The sequence below is a fragment of the Choloepus didactylus genome, chromosome 2 (assembly GCF_015220235.1).
Source record: "Choloepus didactylus isolate mChoDid1 chromosome 2, mChoDid1.pri, whole genome shotgun sequence".
Classification (NCBI taxonomy): Eukaryota; Metazoa; Chordata; class Mammalia; order Pilosa; family Megalonychidae; genus Choloepus; species Choloepus didactylus.
The window spans coordinates 236,775,141-236,799,042 of NC_051308.1; the positions used below are offsets into that span (position 1 = coordinate 236,775,141).

General features: G+C 57.9%; 1 protein-coding gene across 2 annotated transcripts in view; it reads right to left on the minus strand.

Annotated features, from left to right (window-relative positions):
- The window catches only part of TNFRSF1B (TNF receptor superfamily member 1B), a 34,132-nt gene extending 16,502 nt beyond the window's left edge, over positions 1 to 17,630 (minus strand). For both annotated transcript variants that reach the window (XM_037828499.1, XM_037828497.1), the window contains exon 1: positions 17,451 to 17,630. In XM_037828499.1, the coding sequence (XP_037684427.1) occupies positions 17,451 to 17,528 (78 nt within the window). In that variant the 5' untranslated portion in view covers positions 17,529 to 17,630. The remainder of the gene's footprint in view (positions 1 to 17,450) is intronic.
- Between the last annotated feature and the right edge of the window lie 6,272 nt (positions 17,631 to 23,902).

The following is a 23,902-nucleotide window of genomic DNA, read 5'->3' on the forward strand; positions in this document are numbered from 1 at the left end:
CCCCTGTTAAAATAACCATCCCATTGTTCCAAAACGGTTTGTTTGCCCCCTCATGCCACAAGGGTGGATGTGCAGGCACACAAGCCAGCGAAGCGACGAGGGCAGACAGACGGTGGCCCCGTCACCCCTGGATCCTCACCTGCGACCCAGGGCGTCACACAGCTGGTGCTCAATGAATGAGTATTTGTTGCTAACAGTGATAAAAGTTGCCATTTACTGGGTGCCAGACACTGTTCTGGGTGCTCCAGCCAGTGGGTGCAGTTGGTGCCCGGCCCAGGCAGGGGCAGCCGCGCCCCAGAACTGAGAGTTGGCTGACAATGGCTCCCCAAGCTAAACGGCAGTCCCCAGGCCTCCGGGAGGGACCACCTGAGGTGGCCCACAGCCCCTGTGGGATCAGGCCGAGGCTGTCCCCAGCTGCAGCCACACCCTCGTTTGGCTCCTTCCCTCGCCCCGTGCTGCTGCCCTCACACAATACATCACTTTCACAAGAATCCCTGCCTCAGGCTCTGCTTCTGGAAGTCCCGAACCAAGACAGGTGTGTCACCTCCGCAAAACACCCAACAACCCACTGGAGAAGGCTCCACAAAGGCCACTCTGTGGAACAGGGGAAACTGAGGCTCCCAGACATGTGGCAGAAAGGGATTTGAACCCAGGTCCTGTCTGACTTCACAGCTCAGGATCTCAACCACTGTGCTATAATGCCTCCACAGATAGCGGAACAAAGCAACGAACAAAAAGAAAGCAAGGAGAGGAGAGAAGAGAAAAGAAGCATATAGAAGGAGCAAAACAGAACAGAGTGACAAAGAGCTCCCCTCTCCCCATCAACAACAGAAGGACCCTCGGGGAGAAGAGAGCAGCAGCTGACTGTCACCAGGACCTCAGGGCCTGCCCTTCCCCCTAAAGATTTGGGCTGGGGTCTGGGCCCTCTGAGACAAGCATGAGCCACCTCGGCAAGGCTGTTGTGTTCATCTGCAGGCACACGTGGGCAGGTACATGTTTGTACTCGTGAAGGAGGGGGTATACACACACATTCAAAGTCCCAGGGGCAGCCTGTGTGGCCATGTCACCTCCTAATGATCAGAGAGGTGGTTCCAGGGGGCAGAGTTGAGGCCTGGCTCAGGTGCCACCGTATCCCCAGCTGCACTCACAGTGCCAGGCACACAGTCGGTCTAAGCACAATAAACCTTTATTACAAGTGATGTGGCCTCTCCACAGATAAGGGCAGACAGAGCACAGCCTCTGGAGTCAAATCCTCATTCTAACATTCTCCAGCTGTGTGACCCTGGGCAAGTATCTCAACCTCTCTGGACTTTGGTACCTAATACATAGTTGCAGGGGAGAGGGTCAAAATACTTAACAACCAGCACAACATGGGCTCTGAACAGTCACCATGGACATCAAACGAGTCAAGATAGACACTGGCTGCAAGGCCGGGTACCGCTGGGCAGTGCAGATGGGGCCAGATTTGGGCCCTGCAGAGGAGGCTATCAGCCACAGTGGGCTCGCTTGGCCTTTTCTTCCCCCTCCACAGCACTGCCCTTGGCTGGACCCTGCTGCGAGTGACAAGTAGCCTGGAAACCCAGCTGTCTTCCCTGCTGGGCCTGGCAGGCAGCACCGACCCGCCCTGGCTGCACATAACTCAGTGGCAGCAGCTGGGAGAAATCAGGGGACAGGATCCAAAGGGGCCGGGACTTTCTGCTGTGAGCACCTCTCAGGAGGCCCAGATACTTCCTGCTCCCCTGCCTTTCCCTGGCTGTCTCTTCTGCCTGGAACGGCCTCGGGCTCCTCTGATAAAATTCCATTTCTCCCTTATGATTCCGACTAGCACAGCAGCCTGCCCTGCCCAGGCTCACCCAGATGAGCCACTTAGACCCCTGATCTTCGATATTCCTCCATCGTGGCTCCCAGCAGACAGGGCTCCATCGCCTCACTCCCCCATGCCCCCGCTACCCTGGGAGCCTGAGGCCCTGGGCTGGGGGTTACTCTTTGCTAATGCCCTGGAGCCTGGCACACAGTAGATGTTCAGGCTTTGCTCACCTAAGCAGTGGGCTTTATCACAACTGTCATTTCCTGAAGGGGTTTGACCCCAATACCAGGTCATGAAGCCCAAACATGGATACACCCACCATCCTGGTCGGCCTTGGAGACCCCATTCCCACCCAGGCCCAAGGCCGGGGCCAAAGCCAAGTCCCAGGACAGGCAGCCCTGGTGAGGTGGGGAGAGACACAGGTGGCTGCACACGGGAGTGGGAGCCATCCTGCACCACACAGAGCCTAAAAGAGCAATTTGGGTTTCCTTCCACTCTCAGTCCCAGCCCTTCTCCCCTCCTAGCTTGGTCCTGGAACAGGCTGCAAGGACCCCTGGACAAAGGCAGGAGCAGGCACCCAGGACCCCTTATCTCATGGTAAGGGGTGAGGGGTGGGGGTGGGGGTCCAAAGCATCTGGTGGGGCCTATTACTAATGCAGACTCCCACCCACCCCAACAGAGGCAGAATCTCAGGGGGTGGGCCCCGGAAGCTGAACTGTTAGAAACCAAACCCAAAACCAAACCCAAACAAAAACCTCCCCAACTGACTCTGATGCTCCTAGCTCGCACACTGTCAGCACCCAAGGGCTGTCCAAGATGCCTGGGGGGCCGGGGGACACCTGGAGGAGACCCAGCGACCAAGAGGCTGGGGGGGGCCTCCACTCCTGAGACACTAGCCTTGGCTCCAGCCTTTGGCCTGGGGCAGGAATGGGGCCTCGGAGGCTGGCCAGGATCAGGGGTGCATCTGTCCTCAGGTTTCACGACCTGGTACTGGGTTCAGACCCCCCCAGGAAATGGCGGTGTAATAAAGCCCACTGCTCAGGAGGACGGAGCCCGAGCACTTGTGTGCACACCACTGAGCTGAATGTTAACTGTAGCACTGGGGCCTGAACATCCCCCCACAAGACCCACCCCCCAGATGAGCCTTCCCAAAGAGTAACGCCCAGCCCAGGGCCTCAGGGGCCGGCATAGGGCCCATGGGAACCTTATAGTGCAACAGGCAGGGTGGCTTCAGCCCCACGAGGACCCTCGGCAGTAAGGCAGAGAGCCCCTCACTCGTCCCGGGTCGTGAGAACTGCAGGGCAGGCTCCGAGCCGGGAGAGAACCCCCACCTTCCCAGGCAGCCCCGGCCCGAGCACGCTGGGCCTGCCCCGGCCGGGGGTGAGGGCTTCTTGTCAGGGATCAGAGGGCCTGATGGGAAAGGGCCCGGCTTGGGCCAAGTCTGTGCCCTCTCGCAGCCCACGGTCACAGGGCCCTGGCCGGGACCACCCATGGCCCCCAGGCCAACGCACCAGCAGCTTCTTTTCCTCTCTGCAGCTTCCAAATGACCAAACTTCCCCACACGACCTCCGGCTGCTCCCCGAGCGCCTGGTGGAGGGTCAGCCCTCCTCTGAGCAATCTGGAGGCTTGTTTATGTTCTTGGACAGGGAAAAAAAAAAAAAAAAAAAAACCCACAGCCCTGTCATGGTACAACAATGAGGAACAGAAAGCCCCTCGCAGGCTGAGTGGGACAAAAGGTCACTCTCTTCACTGTGTGCTCCCCAGAGCAGCCCCGGGAGCTGGGCCGCAGGCCGCCGCCACAGGGCCCGGGCAGGCTGGGGGCGGGGGGCACGGGGGCACCCGCGGAGGTCGCTGGAATGGCGGGCAGCCTTGGGAAAGACTCCAGGTCCCTGGCTTTGAGCAGGGGAGCCTCCGATTCACACCCGATCCCATTCCCTAGGGGATCTCTGATTGACATTTTAAAATGAGGAAGCAGATAGGCCAGTGCCTGATTCACTCAGCGTGCTTGGCAGACCCAAACTTTCAAAACATGGGATCCGGGGTGAAAATTAGGAAATCAATGATGAGAGTTAACACCCATTTACAGAGGGGTAATGGGGTGGGGGGGGGTGGTGCTGAGAATCTGAGAAGACTAGAGATATAGATAGATTAGATGATAAATTAGATTTGGAGAGATAAGGAATGGATTGATGGATAGATATAAATAAGATAAACAGATAAGATAGATATGATTGACAGATATAGATAGATGCTAGATGGATGGTTGGTTGGATGGATGGTTAGACAAACAGACAGACAGACTTGACAGACAGAAAACCGCACTTGGGTCTAACAAATTTGTGTCTGTGCCCATTTCACAGATGAGGAAGTGGACAGAAAGAGATGAAGCTGCCCCCCTGGGTCTCCTGTATACTCTTGGCCATTCCAGGGCCTTGCTGAGGGCAGGCTGCTGGAGGACTGTGACGAGGGGGCTGTCAGGGCCCAGTCCTCACCCACCCTGAGCCATAGTCCCCAGCTCCTCTCCGCAACACCAGCTCGCTCCTCTTAGGGCAGGAGGAAGCTGCAGCTGGGAGTGACTACCAGGTTCCCGGCACCTGCTATGTTCCAGGAGCAACTGCACTGGACCCACTGATGGTGTCTGCTCACTGACATTTTTCAGGGGTGAAGCCATGTGCCCAATGCCACGCCAGAAACACTCGCACTCCTTGCCGCCCACAGCCCTTCCTCCCCGCCTCCTGGGGACCCAAACTTCCATTCCCCCTCGACACAGACCCAGGACTCCAAGGGCCCTGGAGCTGGACAGCCAAAGCTCAGCACCCCCTGTCCCCCATGCAGCCTCCACCCCAGCACCCCAGCACTGCTCCAGGTTCTTGACTTTGGCCCTTTGGGGAGGAAGGCAAGCAATGGGACATTCATTAAGCACCTACTGCGTGCCAAGCCAAACTGCAAGCACTCTGTAGACTCCACCTCCACCCCAAACAGCAGGTGTATGTGTGCTATGTCATGGCATCACCTGTCCCAGGACATCCAAGACATCCAAGAAGGAGGGGGTGGAGTTAGGATGTGGCCCAAGGCCAGTGCTCCATCCACAGGCGACATCTCGTGTCCCTCTCCCAGCTCCGTGGCTCTGCCTCTCGCCTACATGCCTGGACAGCTGGCACTGCAGGAGCCCCGGGCTTGGCTGAGAGGCTCCAGGTGCGTGGGGATATGGGGGGATTTGGGGACGCGTTGTCGTGCTTTCCCTGGGCTGTTGTCAGGAGCAAAGGCAGGGGTGTCTTCATTTGGCTCCATCGTCTTCTCACAGACTGACTCCTGGGGTCCCATGCAGGAGCACAAAGGGGTCTGCAAAGCCCCTGGGTTGTAGATATGTGTTACAGAAAAGTCAAACTGGGCTCTTTCTGCCTTGGTTTCAGCTGAGCACCAGAAAAGCCAAGAACAAAACTCGGGCAGCAGGTTGCCTGGTCCCACAATGAGGTGCCAGGCTGCCCGCATGGGCCTTACAGGGGAAGGGGCTCCCCTCCCACCTCAAGGGCAAGTGCAGAGAAGCTGACCTGTGACCCCTGGAGTTGTAGGGTCACCCACAGGCTGGCATCAGGTATCAGGGGTAGGGGTGGGGATTCCTCAGTGGGGCAAAGGGAACAGGGGGTTGCCCGCAGGCCAGATGTGGGCCTCATGGGAGAGGGGCCTTGGGCCATCTCAAAAGGAGAATCTGCTCAGGAGGAACACCTGGAGGGGTGAAGGGACCCCCAAAACAGAGAGTCTGGGGGCTGGGGACCATAAGTGGCCAGAGGACACAGTGTCAAGGTTACGTGGTGGTGAGTCTCTGGAAACGCACAAGCCTCAGAGGCCTGCCAAATGGCAAGACAAGACTCACCTGCGGAGTAGGTCTTACCTGAGAAGTCAGGTGAGGCCTTTCCTGCCCCTGCTCCTGCTCCTTCCCACGCCCCTCCCCACCCCCACACTGGAGGGCTCAGAAAGCACGTCTGGCAAATGGAGTGGCATTAGTTCAAGGTGGGGAGCTAGAGAAGAAACCAAACCACGCCCCAGCCCCTCCCCTCTGCTCCCCCAGCCCAAGCCTCCAGCCTGAGGCAGCCAGAGCTGAGACAGCGAGCCCAGGACTCAGGCTAAGAGAGACGCTGCTTGCAGGGCTTTATTTTAAGGATCCTAAAGGGTTCGCAGAGGTGCTGGCCCACCCAGTGTTTCTCCCAAGGGGCAAGAAGATCCAGCCCAGAGAGGTCTGAAACGGGCAGTGGTGGCAAAGAACGTGCTTTCTATAGTCACCTGGTAGAGACCGACTTTATTAGCCAAAGTTACATACAATTCTGGGCGTACACATATATTTCTGGAAAGAGGGTCCGTGGTTTTCTTCTGAGGCAAAGAGGTCTGTGAACCCCAAAAGGTTAAGAACTCCAAGATGAGGAATGTAAAAGTTTTCAGCAAAGCGTAAAGCACTGCTCACAAGAGGGATTAGTGTGGCCACAGGCATAAAAACATTGGGTTTGGGGTCCTCTCCTCTTTTCACAAAGGGACCAAAATCCTCCGAATACTAGGTTCCCCCCACCTCTGACCCCCTCATCCCTGTCATTGTGCCAAGTAGCATCTGGGGTCCTCAAACTGTCGTCCCAAGCCCCGGAGATGGGAAGCTTGCTCTCATGGAGCGCCCCGCGTGGCCTTCCAATCCTCCCACAACCCCTGGGAGACCAATGAGTCCCCCACTTTACAGAGGCAGCCACTGAGGCTCGGGCGGCAGAGAGCCTTCGTCGGACCGTGGCGCCAGCACGGGGCAGCCCAGGGTGGCTGTGCGGGTCCACCTGATTCCTGAGTCTGCGTGAGCTCTAAGGAAATTGGGCAACTCTAGAACGGCTGATTTCCTGCCCTTCCTGTTCCCAGACCGAGACCCCGTGAGTACCACAAGTGGGTGGCCCTCAGCCCCTTCTATCTATAAATAAACAGTGCAAGAGAGAGGAAGGCAAAGGGCAGGCCTGGGGAAGGAGGGAAAGCTGGCTGCCACCGAGACGGTGCCTCTTGAAGGCACCACAACGCGGAGCCCTCTGCTCTTTTTTCCACCAATGCCACATTCTTTGGGATCTTCAAGGCTTTTCAGCTTTCTGGAGACCCCTCTGAGATGAAGGGGGTCACAGTCCCAGGCTCTCTGTGAGCACCCCTGGACAGGGACAGGCTCACTGCCAGCAGAGCGCAGGGGGGACACGGTGGGAAGGAGGCCACTGGGGAAATCTCAGGCTTCGGGGAACAGGGTTCCCCTCAAACCCAGCCTTCCACAGAGAAAGGCCGACAGAGACCCCTCAGGCCAGGAGAAACCCCTATCACGTGCCACCCACAAACACGTCCTTTCGTCCTTGCACCCATGCACAAAGGTCCTAGTACCCCACTTTGGAGATGCAGAAACGGGGGCTCTGGGAGGGTCCAGGCCGGGTCCGAGTGAGTGGCAGAACCAGGAGACGGATGCAACGACCCCTGCCTCATGCCCAACACCCTGATGGCTTCACACCTGGACAACGAGGGGCCCGAGGCGGGACTGACTCTCCTGAGAACACTGAGCAAGGTGCCACAGGTTTAGTGGCTCTCCTAGGGTCCCAGGGCGGACGCTGCAGCTGTGGGGAGGGGGCGGCGACCCCCACCCAGCTCAGGTGGAAACTGTCTTCAAGCAATACAGAAGCAGCATCATTTGCATGGCGGGTACCCTGGCCCCTGGGGGGCGACGGGAGGCTGCAGTGCTTTTGGGGCCTGGATCCTGGGGATTCCTGGGAGCCCTGTGGACGGGTGGGGTGCAGCCGCGTCGGGCCCAGCCATCACCAGGATACGGGGGCCCAGCGACGGAGGCTCGACAGCTGCCCCGTAGAGGAGCCGCGCCTGCATCCGGAAGGACCGGCCACATCACAGGGGGCGGCCCGGGGGCGACACATCCCACACCCCGCCTGCTGCCTGTGATGTTGCTTTAGAAGTGAGCTGGGAGCAGACAGGAACCCGGGCCTGCATCCGGTTCTCGGGGCCACGCTCTGTGTGAAGGGGCAAGGTACAAAGATGCCCGGGCGGGGTCCCTGTGCCCAAGGAACCCCCAGTCTAGTCACAGAGGACACCCCCACCCCTCCCCGTGCTCACCCTCCACCCGGGCCTGTCCGAGGCATCCTCTTGCCCTCCTCCCTCATGGTCCCCAGCCTCACATTCCAGATGGAGCTGGAACTCGTTTCCTACGTCTAAGTCTGGTCCTGCTTGGAAGCTTTCGTTGGCTCCCTTGTCCTTGGGTGGGGTCGTGTCTTCCACCTCGTCTGCACTGGACTCTGCAGCATCACCCCTCATTGTCTACGACCCAGAGCAGCAGCCGGCTCCCTCCCACCCCGTCCTCCGTGCCTTTATTCCTGCCGCCCCCGCTGCCCCCACGTCCCCAGCAGGGCTAAGGTCTCAGCTTCTTCCAAGAGCTCCTTCCTGGAGTTATCGCCTCTAGGACACCTTCTGTGAACCCCCCCAGATGAGTGCAGGGGTCCTTCCTGGGGGCCCCCTGGGTGTACCACCAACTGCCCAGACCACTTGTTTTCAATCAACGTAAAATTCAGGTAACACAAAATTAACCATTTTAAAGTGGCATTTTGTACACTCACAATGTTGTGCAACCTCTACCTCTATCTAGTTCCCAAACATTTTCATCACCCCAAAAGGAAACTCCATGCCCCCCTACCCACCCCCACCCTCAGCCCCTGGCAACCGCTGACCCGCGCTGTGTCTCTGTGGGTCTCCCTATTCTGGATATTTCACATAAATGCAGTCAGACAACGGGTGGCCTTCAGTGCCTGGCCTTTGGGTTGGATTCTGCTTTCCCCTATGCCTCCCCCCAGGGCAGGGCGCACACCTCCTTCTGCACGCCCTGAGCGTGCAACTCCAGCTCTGCCATTCACCAGCCTCAGTTGTGTCGTCCACAAAACAGGGACAAAAATAGAGCCCACATCCCGGGCTGTTCTGATTCACCGGGTCCCCGCACATCATCACTCGCTCCGGGCCAGGCGAGCGCTCAGCCTTAATCGTTGAGCTTTTATGACTCATCACTCTTGGCCCAGCCCCCAGCAGGTGCCTGATAGATGCTGAACTGTTCAACAGAAGCGAAGGTTTTCATTTCTAATTCGCTGAAATGAGTTGGGGCTCGCATGAGAACTGGGCAGGAAATGGGCTGATAAAGAGAGCGGGAAGACAGAGCCCATCATCTCTGCAGAGCGGTTCAAACGCAGAGTTCTGGAGCCCGACCGCGGGGGTCGACTTGGCCCTGCCCCTAGAGAGCCGGGAGACCTCTGGGCCTCAACTTCCCCTTCTGTAAATGGGGGCAATGATGGTACCTCCTTCCAAGGCTCAGAGGGAAGCCCAGGCAGTCCTGGGGTACGCTAGCAAAACCCCAGGAATCCTGCTTCTGGTGCCAGTGGGGGATGCTTCACCTGAACGGGTAAGAGCGCACCAGCCCTGCCCAGCCTCGCGTGGCGGCCAAAGGTAACCGAGGCCAGGGCTGGCTATGACAGCTTCCAGTCAACAAGGCTGACGTTGACCAGAATCAGGTCACTCACCTCAGGGCGGGGCGGGGCTGGGGCTGGACGGCCTTCAGGTCGCAGGATGGCGGTGGAGGAGAAAAGCCTCCTCTTCCTCTGGGTGCTTCCGTCCCTGCCCTGGGTCTTTGGTCCAGTCCACAGGCCTCGTCCTCCTCCTGAAGCCTCTCACCCTTTCCTTCTTGCTCTGCCCAGGTTCCCCCAGCCCTGAGCTCTTGCCTCAACTATGGCCACATCTCCTAATGGGCCTCCCTGCCTCCAGCCTCTCCAGCTCCTCTGCCCTTCACACAGAGGCCAGAGTGAACTTCCTAAAATACTGCCTGCCACTGGTCACTCCCCTGCTCAAAAACTATCAGTGGCTCCCCATTGCTTCAACTACTGATAAGAGGTGAATGTAGCAGCCTAGAGCCTGGACTCTCCAAATCTTAGCAGGCAGCCTTGAGATTTTCTTAAACACCTTTAAACATTTATCTTTTCATCTGTACAAAGGGACTCATAACAGTACTTACCTCATGGAGCTGTTTTGAGGATTAAATGAGGCTACACATGTAAAGAGAATAGTAAGCACCCCCCAAATTACAGTTGCTATAACTTAAGGACATAATTGTTAGAAGTACTTCCATAAGCTGGCCCCGAACCAGCTGACAGCATCATCTGCCACCACTGCCCCTGACAAATCTTTTGCTCCAGCTAGGATGCTCTAGCCATCATCCCCTATTATCCCTGCCTCCACGTCTCTCCCTGTAACACCCCCCCCCGCCCCGGGCCCAGCCCTGCCCACCCTCAGGGCTCAGAGTTCTAGAAAGATCCCTGTGTGGTTGTTGCCAGAGGAGGGCAGGACGGGGTCAGTGTGTCAGTCTGGAGGATTACAATAAAAGATGGGGGCAGTGACCAAGAGGCCAGGTCAGGAAGAAACTGAAGCCTTGGGTGGGTGGGGGGCGGCGAGATTGGGGGAGGGAAGCTGGAGGACAGACTAGGAAGGAGCAGGATTTGGGGCTGTGATTTTAGAGCAGCAGCAGATCCGGGCGGCTGATGACAGATCATCAAGGACCAGTCAAACCCAGAGCCCCCGGGAGTCGCAGGCAGAGGCCTGGGCCGCAGGTCAGCAGCAGGCAGGATCGGTGGGGGCGCCCAGGATGCTGGCAGGAATCCCACCAGGGCGAAGTCCTGGGGGACCTTCCCTGGAGAATCACTGTCCAGTCCAGAGCTGGGCCAGACATGGCCCTCTGAGCCAGGATCCCCTAGACCCCAGATCTGTACCCCACTCTCTGCACGAGGCTACTGACTCCCCAATGCCCAGCCAGAGACTTGAGCCAAGGGATTCTAAAGCTGACAGTTTATACTAGGGGCAGCTGAGGTTCAGCTAGGAGAATGGAACCACCCATGTTCTCCCTGAGTTGGAGGCCAAGATGGGACCAGGGCTCAGACCCCAGCCTCCCAGCCCCGAGCGCAGGGCCTCTCTCCCAAAAGGCATCTGTAAAGGCCTCCCACGCACAGGGCAGTCTGGACGATGCCCATGACCACTGTCTGCTGCCCCCAAATCCCTTCCGGCTCAGCTCTCACCCTCAGGCCCACTCAATTCCCTGAACCTGTGGCCACATCAGCCATGCCCACTGCAGGGCCCGGCTCAGACCGAAACATATGGGGGACCACTGTCTGGACGGATGGCAAAGGCAAACAAACAAAAGCCCCAGGGGATTTCTGCCTGGCTCCTGTCAGAGTGGCTGGGCCAGCCCAGGGACAAAGCGGCGGTTTGCTCTGTCAAGGAGAGCTGGTGCTCCTGAAAGGAGGCTCGCCCTGGTCCCTCAAAGTCACCTGCACTGTCAGAGTCCCCAGCAGGATGTGCTCACTAGTCCCTGTTTCCAAAAACAGGAGGGCAGCTGGCCCGCCTGGACCCGAGAAGTGGGCTCTGCAGACCCCCCGGCGATGCTTGGAGCTGACTCGCTGGCCAGTGGACCTTCCGATTCTAGTAATGGAATAAACAGTCTGGTCATCATTAGCCTCCACCACCAACAACTGGATTTAGTCTGCCCCAACCTGTCCTCCATAAACGGAGGTGCAGACAGGGAGCACCTGTCACCACCCAACAGTAAAGCAGGGCCAGAGAAGAGATAAGAGCTGGGTGCCGGACTCCCGCCGGCTGCCCCCCAGCTGCCTTCCCCTCTGCAACCCCCCCCCCACATTGCTCACACCTGGGGGCAGAAGGAAATTAACTCTTGCAAACCCCAGTCGGTAAACCGGCACTTCCTCCTCCGGGCTCACGGCCCGAGTGCCCCAAACCACAGTGATGTCACCGCCGTCTGTGACATCAAAACGCACCATGGTGGAAAAAGACTGTGGGCCCCAGAGTGGTGGGTCCCGGGCTTCGGAGCCCCAGCCCGCAGTCCACAGCTCAGCAGAGGGGAACAGACACCCCAAGCTCCAGTCTGGGAAGGAGGCAGGAACTCAGAATCTGGGTCGGGTACACGTCACAGCTGACGATGACGATGGGCTTCTTCGAGGAAAACACCCCTCCCCCCCATGGCTTCCTTGAACTGTAGGTTCCCAGATAGCGGGCCCTGCAGTGGATGCTGACAGCGTGGGCTCTCCTACAGTCTGGGACCCCAGAAGTCTGAGTTCTGCATTTTACAAGGTGCTCACTAAGTACTAAGGAGGAGGAAGGCAGGAAACGCACGAACCCTGGGCTGTGCAAGGGTTCTGCTTCTGGTCTTTGATCCAAAAGGTCAGGCAGACAGGAATTCTTAACTGCCACTGGGGCCTGAGCCAAGGAAGTAATTCCAACCAAAGCAAGTGGGATTTAGGTCAGCAAGAAGAGAGATTGGGGAGCAAAGCTATGAGCAGTGGGGAGTGCTGGGCCCTCCTTCCAGGGAAAACGTTTAGAATCTCTCCCCACCCCATACCCATACACACCCCTAATTCATGGCCTTGATCATCAAGAATGCTCAAAGATGGCACTTCCCCAACATTCCAGGGAGAGCACAGGACCTGTGCTGTGCTGTTAAGTTTTATAGATAGGAAGGCTTAGGCCCAGAGAGATTAAGTAACCCAAGCAGCATCACACAGCAAACCAGTGACAGTGCCCAGGCAGGAACCGTGGTCTCCTGACACCCGGGCCAATGTTCCTTCCCTAGAGAATGCTGTCTCAGATGTCACTTGGAAGCTGGAGAATGGATGGCATGGCCTCAGCAGAGCCCCCAAAGGGTTTCCCCTCCTCAGGGACATGAGAAAACAGAACCTTCAGCATCTCAGAGGTTAGAGATGGAAGAGGCTTTAGAGACCACCTGGAGTCAAGCTGTGTCCATTTTGCAGGTGGGAAAACTGATGCCTTCTGCATCCCCTGCAGAGAGGCCACGAGACCCCTCTGTACTATATCCTAGGTACCCCTTACTCACCTCTTAATGACACAGGGCTCCTGTCACTCACAGAATGAGGTGCACAGGGTTGGGGAATGATTTCCTGACACTGCCTCCTTTGCCACAGGCTGGGGTCCGTAAGGCCAGGCATTCGGGCAGTGAGAGGGCATAAGGGATAGAAGCACGGCCCGGAACAACTGGGCAGGAGGGAAGCTGTCCTCAGGGATGGTGGACAGTAGGGCCACTTGGGCAGGAACCCCAGGTGGAGGCAGCTGGAGGTCTGCTACCCAGACTGCTGGGCCCTGTGGCTCCCAGATGGAGAGTCTGACCCCCGGGGGTCCCTGCCTCGGCCTGAGCACCCCTCGCCCTGACCAGAATCAGCTCAGGCCCCACAACACCACAAACAGCTCAAATAGCAGCCAGTGACCACCAGCCCATGAGGTGGGGATAAATCCCATTTTACAGACGAAGAAACAGAGATTCCCAGAGATGAAAGAATTTCCAAGGTCACGCAATCGGCCGAGAGAGAGTACGAATGACCTGAGGTCTGTCTGAAGCTAGGGCCTGGGTCCTTCCCCTAAAGCAATACTGCTACCCTGTGTCCTGGCAGAGGGTTCCGGAACTGGAAGCCACAGCACCTCCACTGGGTTCACGTTTACCCAGTGGCACCCCTATCCTCACCAACCCCCGACTTCGCCCCCAGACCTGCTTCCAGACAAGTCACATGCCCGTTGGGGCCTGAGTCACTGCCACTGGGGTGCCCCATTACCAGCTAGGGTAGGGGTGTAGGTGTGTGAGCACTTTGGGGAGAATACCCTAACCCAGAGAAATATCCCAGAGGAAAAGGGGAACAAACTGGGGCCCAGCTCTGCCACCACTGGCTGCACACTGGTAAACAGGTTCATTATAAGGGTCAGATGAATATTCACCGACATTCATTTGCCACTTACTGAGCACCTGCTACATGCCAGGCACTGCTCTAGACCAGTGGTTCTCAATTGGGGCGATTTTGCCCCCAGGGGACAGTTGACCATGTCTGGAGGCATTTTTAATTGTCGCAACTGGAGGGTGCTCCTGGCATCCAGTGGGCAGAGCCAGGGAAGCTGCTAAACATCCCACAGTGCTCAGAACGGCCCCACCACAAAGAACCACGCGGCCCCAATCACAGTGGTCCCGAGACTGAGAAACCCTACTGTAAGCCGCGAGTCTAGAGCAGTGACAGGTCCCCGTCCTCACGTGCTTCCATTGTAGGAAGAAGACACAATAAAAGTAAAATATAACAGGTCATGAGTACTACACAGGAAAACAAAGCAGGCCAGGCGGGTGAGAGCACCTGGCGGGGAGATCTAACAGACAGACGGGTCAGAAGAGGCACTTCCGAGGAGGATAAGGCAGACGGAAACACAAACAAGTGCAAAGGCCCTGAGGCAGGCCCATGTGTGGCAGGTTTGAGGAACAGGAAAGCAGCCGGCGTGACCCAAAACTGCAAACTAAGTGGATGGGCAGAGTACACTTGACACACACACGCTCACATGCTCTCACACGCACACGTGCAAACACACACCATGATCGGCATCAAAACTCTCCTCCTGACCTGCCTGGCCCTCCTCCCGGAAGCACCAGAAAGTGTTCCTGGGGAGGGACAGTGCCCCAGAGAGCCACCGGGCCAGGCTCTAGGGCAGCAGGGACAGCCACCCACCTTGGCACAAGAATTCTCAGCTTTATCTGCCCCAACACCTTTTGCACCCACACCTGTGAGGAGGACGAGGAAGGGAGTACTCTCTGCGTCGACAGATGAGAACAAGGAGGCTCTTTAAATTGGTCCCAGCCACAAAGGCAGTCAGGGTGGCTCCTGAAAGGTGGAGGCTGGGCCGTGCTCATCTCGGGGTCCCCAGAGCCAGGTTTAGAGTAGGACTGGGCTGAGGTGTCCATGCTGGGAGGATGGATGGGTGGAGGAACGACCAGCACTGCATCAGGACACTTGGGCACCTGCCCACTGTCCTCTGAAGGGCCGATCACCTGGTCACACCCTCGGCCAGCACACAGGCTCCCCCTCTGGATGTCGGGTAGCAGGCAAAGGGGCAGGAGGTGAAGGAAGGAGGAGCCTCCCAGGCCAGCAGGGACGCTAGATCTCCCTACTCCACTCCAAGGGCTGACAGGCCCCATCATCAACCCCAACCCGAGGTCATCCCTGGCCCCCTTGGGTGACAAGAAGGCAAAGAGTGGCCCCTCAGCCTCAAGACTTCCAGAAGTGGGTAGGCCACACCCTGTGGAGAGAGAGCCCATCACCCTCCACCCCAGCTACAGGCAGCCAGCCAGGTGGCCCACCCCTGGCAGAAAGCAGCACGCGCTCACCCATCCTGCCAGCTTTACTGGCATTTATTTGTTGAATGAATGAATGAGGCATTGCAGACAAGCTGGCAAACATGGCTTTTAAAGGAGGCAAAAGCCCTGATGAGTTTGCTGGAGCTGCAGCCAGCTTGTATCTCCTTGGGGCTCTGTTGCAACTCCAGTTAGCTGAAGGCCCAGAATACTGAGTACCCACTGTGTGAGAGGGGCTGGGCTGGGGGCAGGAGAGGGGACATGGGACTGGGTGGGTAGAGCGAAAGGAGCTATGAAACCAGGCAGACCTGCGTGCAAATCCCACCACCCCCACTCCTCAGCAATGTGAGCCTGGGAAATTTCATAAGCTCTCCAGGCCTGTTTCCATATCTCTAAATGGGACCAGCACCACCGACCTCTTAAGGTTGCTATGAGGGAGGTTTCAGTGAAATGCTGTAGTCAAACACAAAACACAATGCCTGCACTTAGTAGGTCCTCAAAAGGCAAGCGCTATTGTGATAAGAAGGAGGAGGGACCCACAGTCCCTGCCCTCAAGGAACTTTCCATCTACAGATGGATAAGACAGACACAACCAGAGTCTAAAAAGCAGAATGCTACCTGCTCTAGAGCAGGGCAAAGGGCTCTGAGAGTTAGAGCAAATCCAAGGGACGATGAGGAAAGGCTTCCTGCAGGGGATGGCATTTGCAAAAGGCAGAAGGATGAGGATTTCAGATGAGGAGATGGGAGTGAGGGGTGCGCTGTGGAGAGGGCTTGGCCACGCAGGATGACCATCGGGCCTCAGGTTCCCGGGAGGGGGGCTGTGTTTGCCTTGGCCATTAGGAGCCAGGCGGCTTCCCAGGCAGGAAAAAAGGCCCTCCCAGCCTCCAGAGGGCTCCAATGGGGCTGCCCATGAGGGGTCAGCAGGAGGTGGGGGGAGGCTGTGGCAAGAGTCCAGGGCAGAGGGAATCTGACCTGCCAGGGGAGCAGGTCAGGAAAGGAGGGCTGTGGGAGACAGAACGGAAATGTCCCCCAAACAACTCCAGGACTCAGCAAGAAGCCCTGTGCCTCCTTCCTCCAGGGGCTCACCAGCCCCTGCGTTCGCCCAGGCAGGCCCCAGCTTAGCGGCAGGAAGCCCCGTGTCTGTGGCATGACCCTTGCGTCGGCTGGAGACCACGGCCCGGCTGCATTCACACTCTACCCTCAGGGCCAGGGCTCTCCTGTCCCTCAGGCCTCCCAGGACCACCTCCGTTTTCAGGACCTCTGGGGCAGCCCCCCCAAAAGCCACCCCTAGCACCCACTGTGGGTGAGTCAATTCTGGTCTGACACCTCCTTCCTCCACCCTTGAGAACTGGACTTTTCAGATGCCTCTGGCCTTGGCAAGTCACTTCCTGTCCCCACATGAGCCAATGCCACCTCCCACCTTCCCCCCGGTCAGCAGACCATGGGTACGACGGGGCAGGGTTGGGGGGCAGGCTGAAGGCACCCCGGCAGCGGTGGGGAGGAAGGAGATGCCCTCTTGGGAGGAAAAGGGCCCCGTGGCCTTCCATGAAATACGAGTTCTCTGAGCCTCAGTTTTCCTCCTCTGTAAAATGGGGTCACTTTACCTTACTGGACCGTGTTGACAGCCAAACAAGGCAAAGGATGCAGAATCCCTTTGTAGACTCTACCTTACCACAGGGAGAGGAGAGCTACTGTGGTGGGTGCCATTAGTGTTGAATGACAGCTCTGAGGTCTCTTGGAGGACAGATGGACCCTGATGACCAGCCCAGAAGGCCCCCCTCACCTCCATGTCCCCAGAACTCAGACACAGACCCTTCCAGGAGGGCCTTCCACTCCCCCCTCTCCAGTCACCCAGAGCCCCAGGGAACAGGCTCAGAAATGGCCCCTGAACACCACCAGCTGGGTCCTGGGCAAGGGCCTGGGCAAGGGGGCCGGAGCCTGCCCCCAGCCCGCCTGTGCCCTTTTTGGGCGCTAAGAGCACAGCTGGCCGGGAACCCTCAAACAGCAGGCTGGTATTTCTAGGAAAGACCAACCCCAGCCCAGGGGAGGAAGTCTTCTGGGGAGGGTGCCCGCGCGGGCGATGGGCCTGGCAGAGACCCCGCGGGAGGGGGTCGTAGGAGGGAGGGAGGGCCCTGGGGTCCGGATGGGATCTGCCCAGAGCCCGCGGGCCAGTCCCGACTGTCCCGGCCCGGGCTCGCGGAGGGGCGGCTGCGCCCCTGCGCCGCGGGGCTGCGGGGACGAGAGTTCGCCCCGGGCGCACGTGTGCCATCGGGTGGGTCGCGGGGCGCCGGCAGCGCGAGGCGCCTCGGTTCCCCCGGGGCCCCCAGCCCTGTCACGACGCCCCGGGAGAGAGCAGCCAAGAGCACCCCGGGGCTGCGCCCCCGCCGGGGTGGGTGCGAGGGTGAGGCCGCGCGAGTCACCCACCTGGGTGGGCACCGCGCGCCCCGCGGCCCACAGCTGCAGTCCGACGGCCAGCGCGGCCCAGAGGGCGGCGGGCGCCATGGTGCCGGCGGCGCCGGGCGGCGGGGTCAGGCCGGGCGCGGAGCCGTCTCCGTCGCACCCTCGCACCTTCTCCGCCGGCTCAGCTCCGCGCGCTGCGCTCTGGCGCCTCCGACTGAAAGCGAAAGCGGCCGCGGGGAGGACGCTTCCCGGAGGGGGGCAGGCGGCGGGCCGGGGCGGGGCCGGGGCGGGGCCGGGGCGGGGCCAGCACCCCCCACCCCCCGCAGCAGCCGCTCGGACAGGCCACCTCCCCCCTCCTCCACATCCCCTTCCCCTCCACGGCCTGGAGAGGGGCCGGCCCCGACCCCCGAACTCGCATCCTGCAGGGCCGAGCCTGGCCCAGGCCTGCCAACCCAGCGCAGGTGGGATACCTCTGTCCCCACTCCCTACTGCAGGTGCCCCTCCCCCTCCCCCTATCGCCCCCTCCCCTTCAAGACACCCTTCCCATTGCAGAGAGGAGACCCATTTTGGCCCGGCTGCCCTGAGGCTGTGCCTCTCGACCTTGGCCCGCTTCCACCTACCCTGCCCCCAGGCCACCCACTTGCGTGGGAGTGGGGCATGTACTCTGAAAATAATATCCCACAATGCTGACACTCACTTTGGGCAAACCAAGGGGGGGGTTCCAGATCATTCCCACATTCAAACCTTAGGAACCAGACCACCTGGGTCTGAATGTCGCGACTAACCTCACAGAGCTGTTCTAAAAATTAAAAGATATATAATATATAATACAGGTGTGTGTGAATGTGAGTGTGTGTGGTATACTTGTAACTTAATAAGCATGGTATAAGAATTGGCTATTATGACTATTTCCTTGTTTTTATTTATCCTTAAATATTCATCAAGCCCTTCTCAGAGTAAGCTGGACCCTGCCCTGCCCTCCTCCCTGAGTCCCCCGACCATGTGGCCAGCAGGTAAACAGAGGCTGAGTCAGAAAACAGGCCAGGAAGCTGTGGGAGCTGGGAGGAGGGCTGGCTCAGGCTGGGGGCCACCAGGAGTGGAACCCACATCATGGCTGAGCAGCCACCCTAACAGCCATCTCCCGCTACCACACACACACACACACACACACACACAGACTTAAATGCCAGCCCTAACACCAGGGCCAGCCCTGGGTGGCCAGTTCATGTTCCCCCAGCCCACAGTACCGGGGCCCCTTGCCCCGTCATGCAGGGCCCTGCTGAGGGGTAGAGGGAGCAGAGTGACAGGAGGCCAAGTTCCCTGCCCTCTCCACCCAGGCTGCCCCAAGATGTACAGGGACCCCTGCTCAGGGCCACCAGCCCCTGTCAAGGAGACAGCAAGGACAATGCTTCTGGGTGCTGTCTGAGAAATTGGGAAGTGACTCTCTTGGGGGATGGAAAACCTCACCTCCTGATCAGGAGGCTGAGGACGAGGCTAGCACCATCTACAGAGAGGGCAGCTGTCGCTGGATAATATCTCAACTCAGGAATCTAAATATGAGGATGCTTACTCCTCTCTATGTTGCTCTCATATTTTCTGTTCTGATGGTGAAGAACCAGTTATTCCTTCTGATATAGAAGCATATTTAACAGAACTTTTTCCTAAGAACACTCAAGTACAATTTTCAAATGATAAAAAGTGGAAAGGCCTCACTATAATAACTGGGACAGATGATTCACATCTTTCAAGTCCTATGTTAGAAGATTATACTAAGGGAGAAGCTAGTAGACTAAAGGAAAAGCTGAGTGAGAGGTTACTCAATGAAGCCCAAACCCACTGAATCATGACCTGATCGGGCTCAGGCCTTTTCTAACGGAGATCATAGGTTTGAGGTGTAAAGAGAGCAACCCGTGACACGGCTGCCAAAAAGAGCCTGAAGATCTCTCCTGGACCTGGTTTACAAGTCACCTGAGAGCAGGTTTGAGGACTCCCTGCTCCATAAAGGAGAGCCAAAGGCCAGAAGTGAGTGTGTCACCTGGGGCAAATGGTTCCCTGTGAGTGATCCTCAGACACCTCAAACCCAACGGCTCCAACTGACTCAGACCCTCCAACCGGCTCTTCCTGCCGGCTCCCCATCCCAGGGACACCATCACCACCCAAACATGGGCATCCTCCTGGGATCCCGCCTCCCACGCCCCAAATGTCGTAACAGTTACTGACTGAACATGCTGGACTCCAGGTAGTGGGTGTCAGCCAGGGTCCAGCAGGAAAACAAACCCTTGGCCAGGTGATTCTATGAAGGGTATTTAATGTGAATTTAATTTAACAATTTATTTAATTGTTATAAAGATATTAGAGGAATTAAAAAAACAACCCGGGGCAGGGGTGACAACCCTGAGATTAGCAGCTGCAAGAAATCTCCCCCTCCCACCTCTGGGTCTGGAGGTGGGCTTCCCAGAGCCAGCAGCCAGGGCACCTGGAGGAATCTGGAACCTCGAAGGCGACTGAGCCACTGCTGAAGACACCACACAAAACAGAGGGAAATACCCTGACTTCTCCCTTTTCTCCGGCCCTCCAACTCCCTCCAGGATCTCCCGTTGGCCAAACCTAAGACCAGAAGCATTTGGCAAGGGAACCTGGAAAATACAAATGGTGGGGGTCATCCCACTGTGGTGCAGGGCATGGCAGGGGCTGGGGCTGCAGGCAGATAACCGGTGCAGGGTCTAAGGAGAAAGTCCCACTCACCTTGAAGCTTCTCTGGAGAACCATCCTTTCCCAGCCTCTGTGTGAAATCCCAGGCAGGTCCTATAGCTTTTCCAACCACTCTCAGGCAAAAACCCCAATCTGGTTCCTCTCAGATGATCAAGAGTCCAGGCCTGTCCTGAGAAACCATTGCAGCTCCAATCTCTTGCCAGTTCGGGGCTCCTCTCGTCTCCAGCTGGACCACCCAGAGTGGGACGACCATGCCTGCTTTAGAGGAGAGTCTCCTGATGGCCTGATGCAGTCCCAGACCCCTTTAGGGTCAGGCCCAGGGGAAAAGGTTTTGGGAGAAAAGGGGACAGTGTTCCGTGGCAGCTACAGTTGTCGCCTAGCTTTGGGGCCTCTGGGAGGCAGTTTGTGGTTCATTCTCTCCAGGGGCACATTTGCAGGTTTCTTGGAGGCCTTCCTGCCAATGCCTCTGACCATATATATAGCTTCCTGCTCCAGGGATGCTGAGTCTCCTGCTGGCCACAACTTACCACCTCCCCCGCAGCTCCTCCACCGAATGGGGTTCTTCCAGGCTTCTGCTGCTGTTCTCCTCCCCAACCAGAAACACTTTGGTTAGAGTTGCTTTCAGGGAGACCCGAGGCTGGCTTCCTCCCAGAGGCCTATGGGTGCCCTGCCCTGTGCCCTGCACCTGTAGCAGCACAGCCCACACCCCGTGCACCCTGTCTTACTCCAGCTCTGCCCCCTGAGGCCCACCTAGCCATAGGCTCTAGGTTCCACCAAGATCTTTGTGGAGCACCATGTTCTGGCACTGGGGACTCAGCTGTGAACAAAGCAGACAAGAAGCTCCCATCAGTCCTGTGGTCCCTAAACTCCTGGGGACACATATCAGGCATGCAAAGTGGTCCCTCCGAGGCCCTCCTGCTTAGCCCAAGATAAGGGGAGCTCCCCTCCACTCCCAAAGGAGCACAGGGGTGACTCACTCCCCAAATCATTTTCCTTGGCCTCTCCAATCTCAACATCCGGTTTAGGCTGGAGGTGGGTGGTGCTAGATTCTGGCTGCCAACTTCAGGCTCTTAGCATGACCTCCCCAGGTGGTCCAGGACTCTCTTTTCAGGATGGGGGATCTGTCTTGGCACCTGCCACTTCGGAAGCTGCTAAAACTCCACAGGAGCAGGGGAGTCCCTTTAACATCTCACCACGGTCTGGGTCACCCAGCCCCTCTCCTCCTGCCCCACAGCCCTGCCCTGGCCATCGCTCACCTGAAATGCTCTGGTGGCCTCTCAATCAGCCCTCCAGCCTCCAGGCTCTGGTCAGGCCCAGCTCCCCAAAGCTTGTAGCAGTCGTGTCATCCCCTAGTCCAGTAGTTTGCAACCAGGGGCGGGGGTGATTTTGTCCCTTGGAGGACATTTGCCAATGTCCGGAGATATGTTTGGTTGTCATGACTGGGGGAGAGGAGTGCTCCTGGCATCTGGTGGGTAGAGGCCAGGGACGCTGCTAAGCACCCTATGATGGACAGGACGCCCCCACCACAGGACCTACCCAGTACAAAATGCCAGTAATGCTGAGGTTGACACATCCTGTCCTCACCCCGTGGCTCCCCACTGCCTTTGGAATTGCGTTCAGCCTCCTGGGCCAGACGCTGGAGGCTGTCACCAGCTGGCCCAGCCAGCCTGCCAGGTTGAGCTTCTGCACCACGGACCCCCAGCTCCACCCCTCCACCACCACCCTGGACTCCCGGAGTAGCCCCGGACTCCCACCTCCATGCCTTCGTGCGGGCCGGTTCCTGGGTGGGATGGCTTTCCCACCATGTTTGCTTGGTGATCACCTGCTTGCTCTTCAAGCCTCCACCCAATTCTCTGTCCTTGGTGACATTACCTTGACCACACCCCATCGACCCAAGCAGAGTAATAGCCGCAGAACTTCCACAGCCCTAGAGATGAGCACCCCCTCATTATCGTTAGTTGTTTACGTGGTCCTCTCCTCTCTTAGTAATTGTGAGACTAGCTGTTATCAGAAGTCTACTCTGGGTGAGATGGTGTACACACCCTCTCTTACAACAGAGGGCTCAGACTCTACGAGCTTATACAGCTAGAAAGGGGGACAGCGATTCCAACCCAGTTTGGCTGCCTCCATGGCCAACGAGCCTCTTCTCACGTCGCTGGACTGTGTGGTCTCCCAGGGCAAGGGGAGTCAGTCACCGCCCCCTCTATTTCCCAGGTGACCAGGGCTATGCAGAGGGTCTCAGTAAAGTTGAAATGAATGAGTACTGAATACAGACCAAATGTATGAGGGAGGCAATAAAAGAGTGAAGTGGTGAATGTGTGAATGAATGAATGAATGAATGAGTGAGTAGATGCAAAATTGGGGCTCAGAAATCCAGTCCAGCCCAAACTCCTGCCCCCCAGACACCCCATCCATGCAACTCCTGGGCCCCCAGCCCCAAGATGCTGAAAAGGTCTCTTTTTTTCCATATCTACTGGAAACAAACAGGCTTCCAGCAGAGACAGGACCATGACCCCCTAGTCCCAACTTGGGGCCTGCATACCCAGTACCTGCGCCTGGGGTCTGGGGCTCCCTGGAGTCTTTCACAGTGTGGCCCAAACCCTCCAAGTGCCCCCCACCATCTCCCACTCTCCAGCAAGCTGAGGGCCGTGCTTCTGTCAGCAGGAGTAGAGGAGGCTCAGCTACCCCAGGAACCGTGGCAAGGACAGCCAGTCCATCGCTGCTATTTATTGAACACCTACTATGTGCCAGGCACTCTAGCGGACAGTTTGGAGGTGTGCCTCTCCAGCTTCAGCCGCTCATCAGAATCATCTGGAAGGCTTGTTACACACACAGATCCTAGGGCACCATTCCCGTATCTTTTGGGAGGGTCTGACGAGATGGCTTTTTAATGAGCCCCAGGTTACTCTGATGGACCCCATTTGAGAAGCTCTGCGCAGAGGGTTTAACGGCAGCAAGGGCTGCGGCTGAGGGCGGTTTGGAAAGCTGAGCTGTGGTTGTGCTGGGAGGGGCACCACGGAGGAAGACTGTAAAATCCTTGTGTGGGAACTCAGAACCAGCCACACAGCCAGTTCCTTCCGACCTGGTCTTGGGGGCCCCTGTGGGATCCTGCCTTGCAGGTCCTGCTTGAGCCGCACAGCGCCCTTCCCCTCTCCACCCGGCCTGGCCTACGGCCAGAGCAAACAACCCGCGTTTTCCCCACTGTCCTGCTTAACTCGGTGTCCTGAATGCTCTGCGCCAGCCCCTTGGTGACTCACGTTCTAAAATCACGGAAGGAAGTGACACTTGCTGCTCGTTACAGCCCTACAACTGTCTCCTTGGTCTGTCCCTCCCGGCTGCCCTCCCTCCTTCCCCAAGGCCAAGTCTTAGGCAGAGGGGGCCATACCAGGCTGGGGGCTGGGGGCCCTGGACCAGAAATGCTCACCAGCTCCCATCCCCAACTCCTCTCAAAGATGAGGAGGGCCTGGAGGACTTGGGGGCGGGGGTGATGGCTGCCCTACTCCCCCTAATCCTCAAAGACGACCCCAGGCAGTTTGGAGAAGGGAGTCAAGAGAGCCTCTAGGCCTCTCCCCACCCCCCACCCGCCCTCCACCAGAATTTTTGGGTTCTGGATTGCCTCTTCGAGGGACCCAATCCCCAAACCAGTCCTAAACTTCAGAAGACCATCAGCAAATGGGGCCAGCTAAGACTCGGGAATCTCTGATTTAGTCCCTCACTGTGTGACCTTGGGCCAGTGTCTACCCTTCTCTGGGCTTCAGCATCCT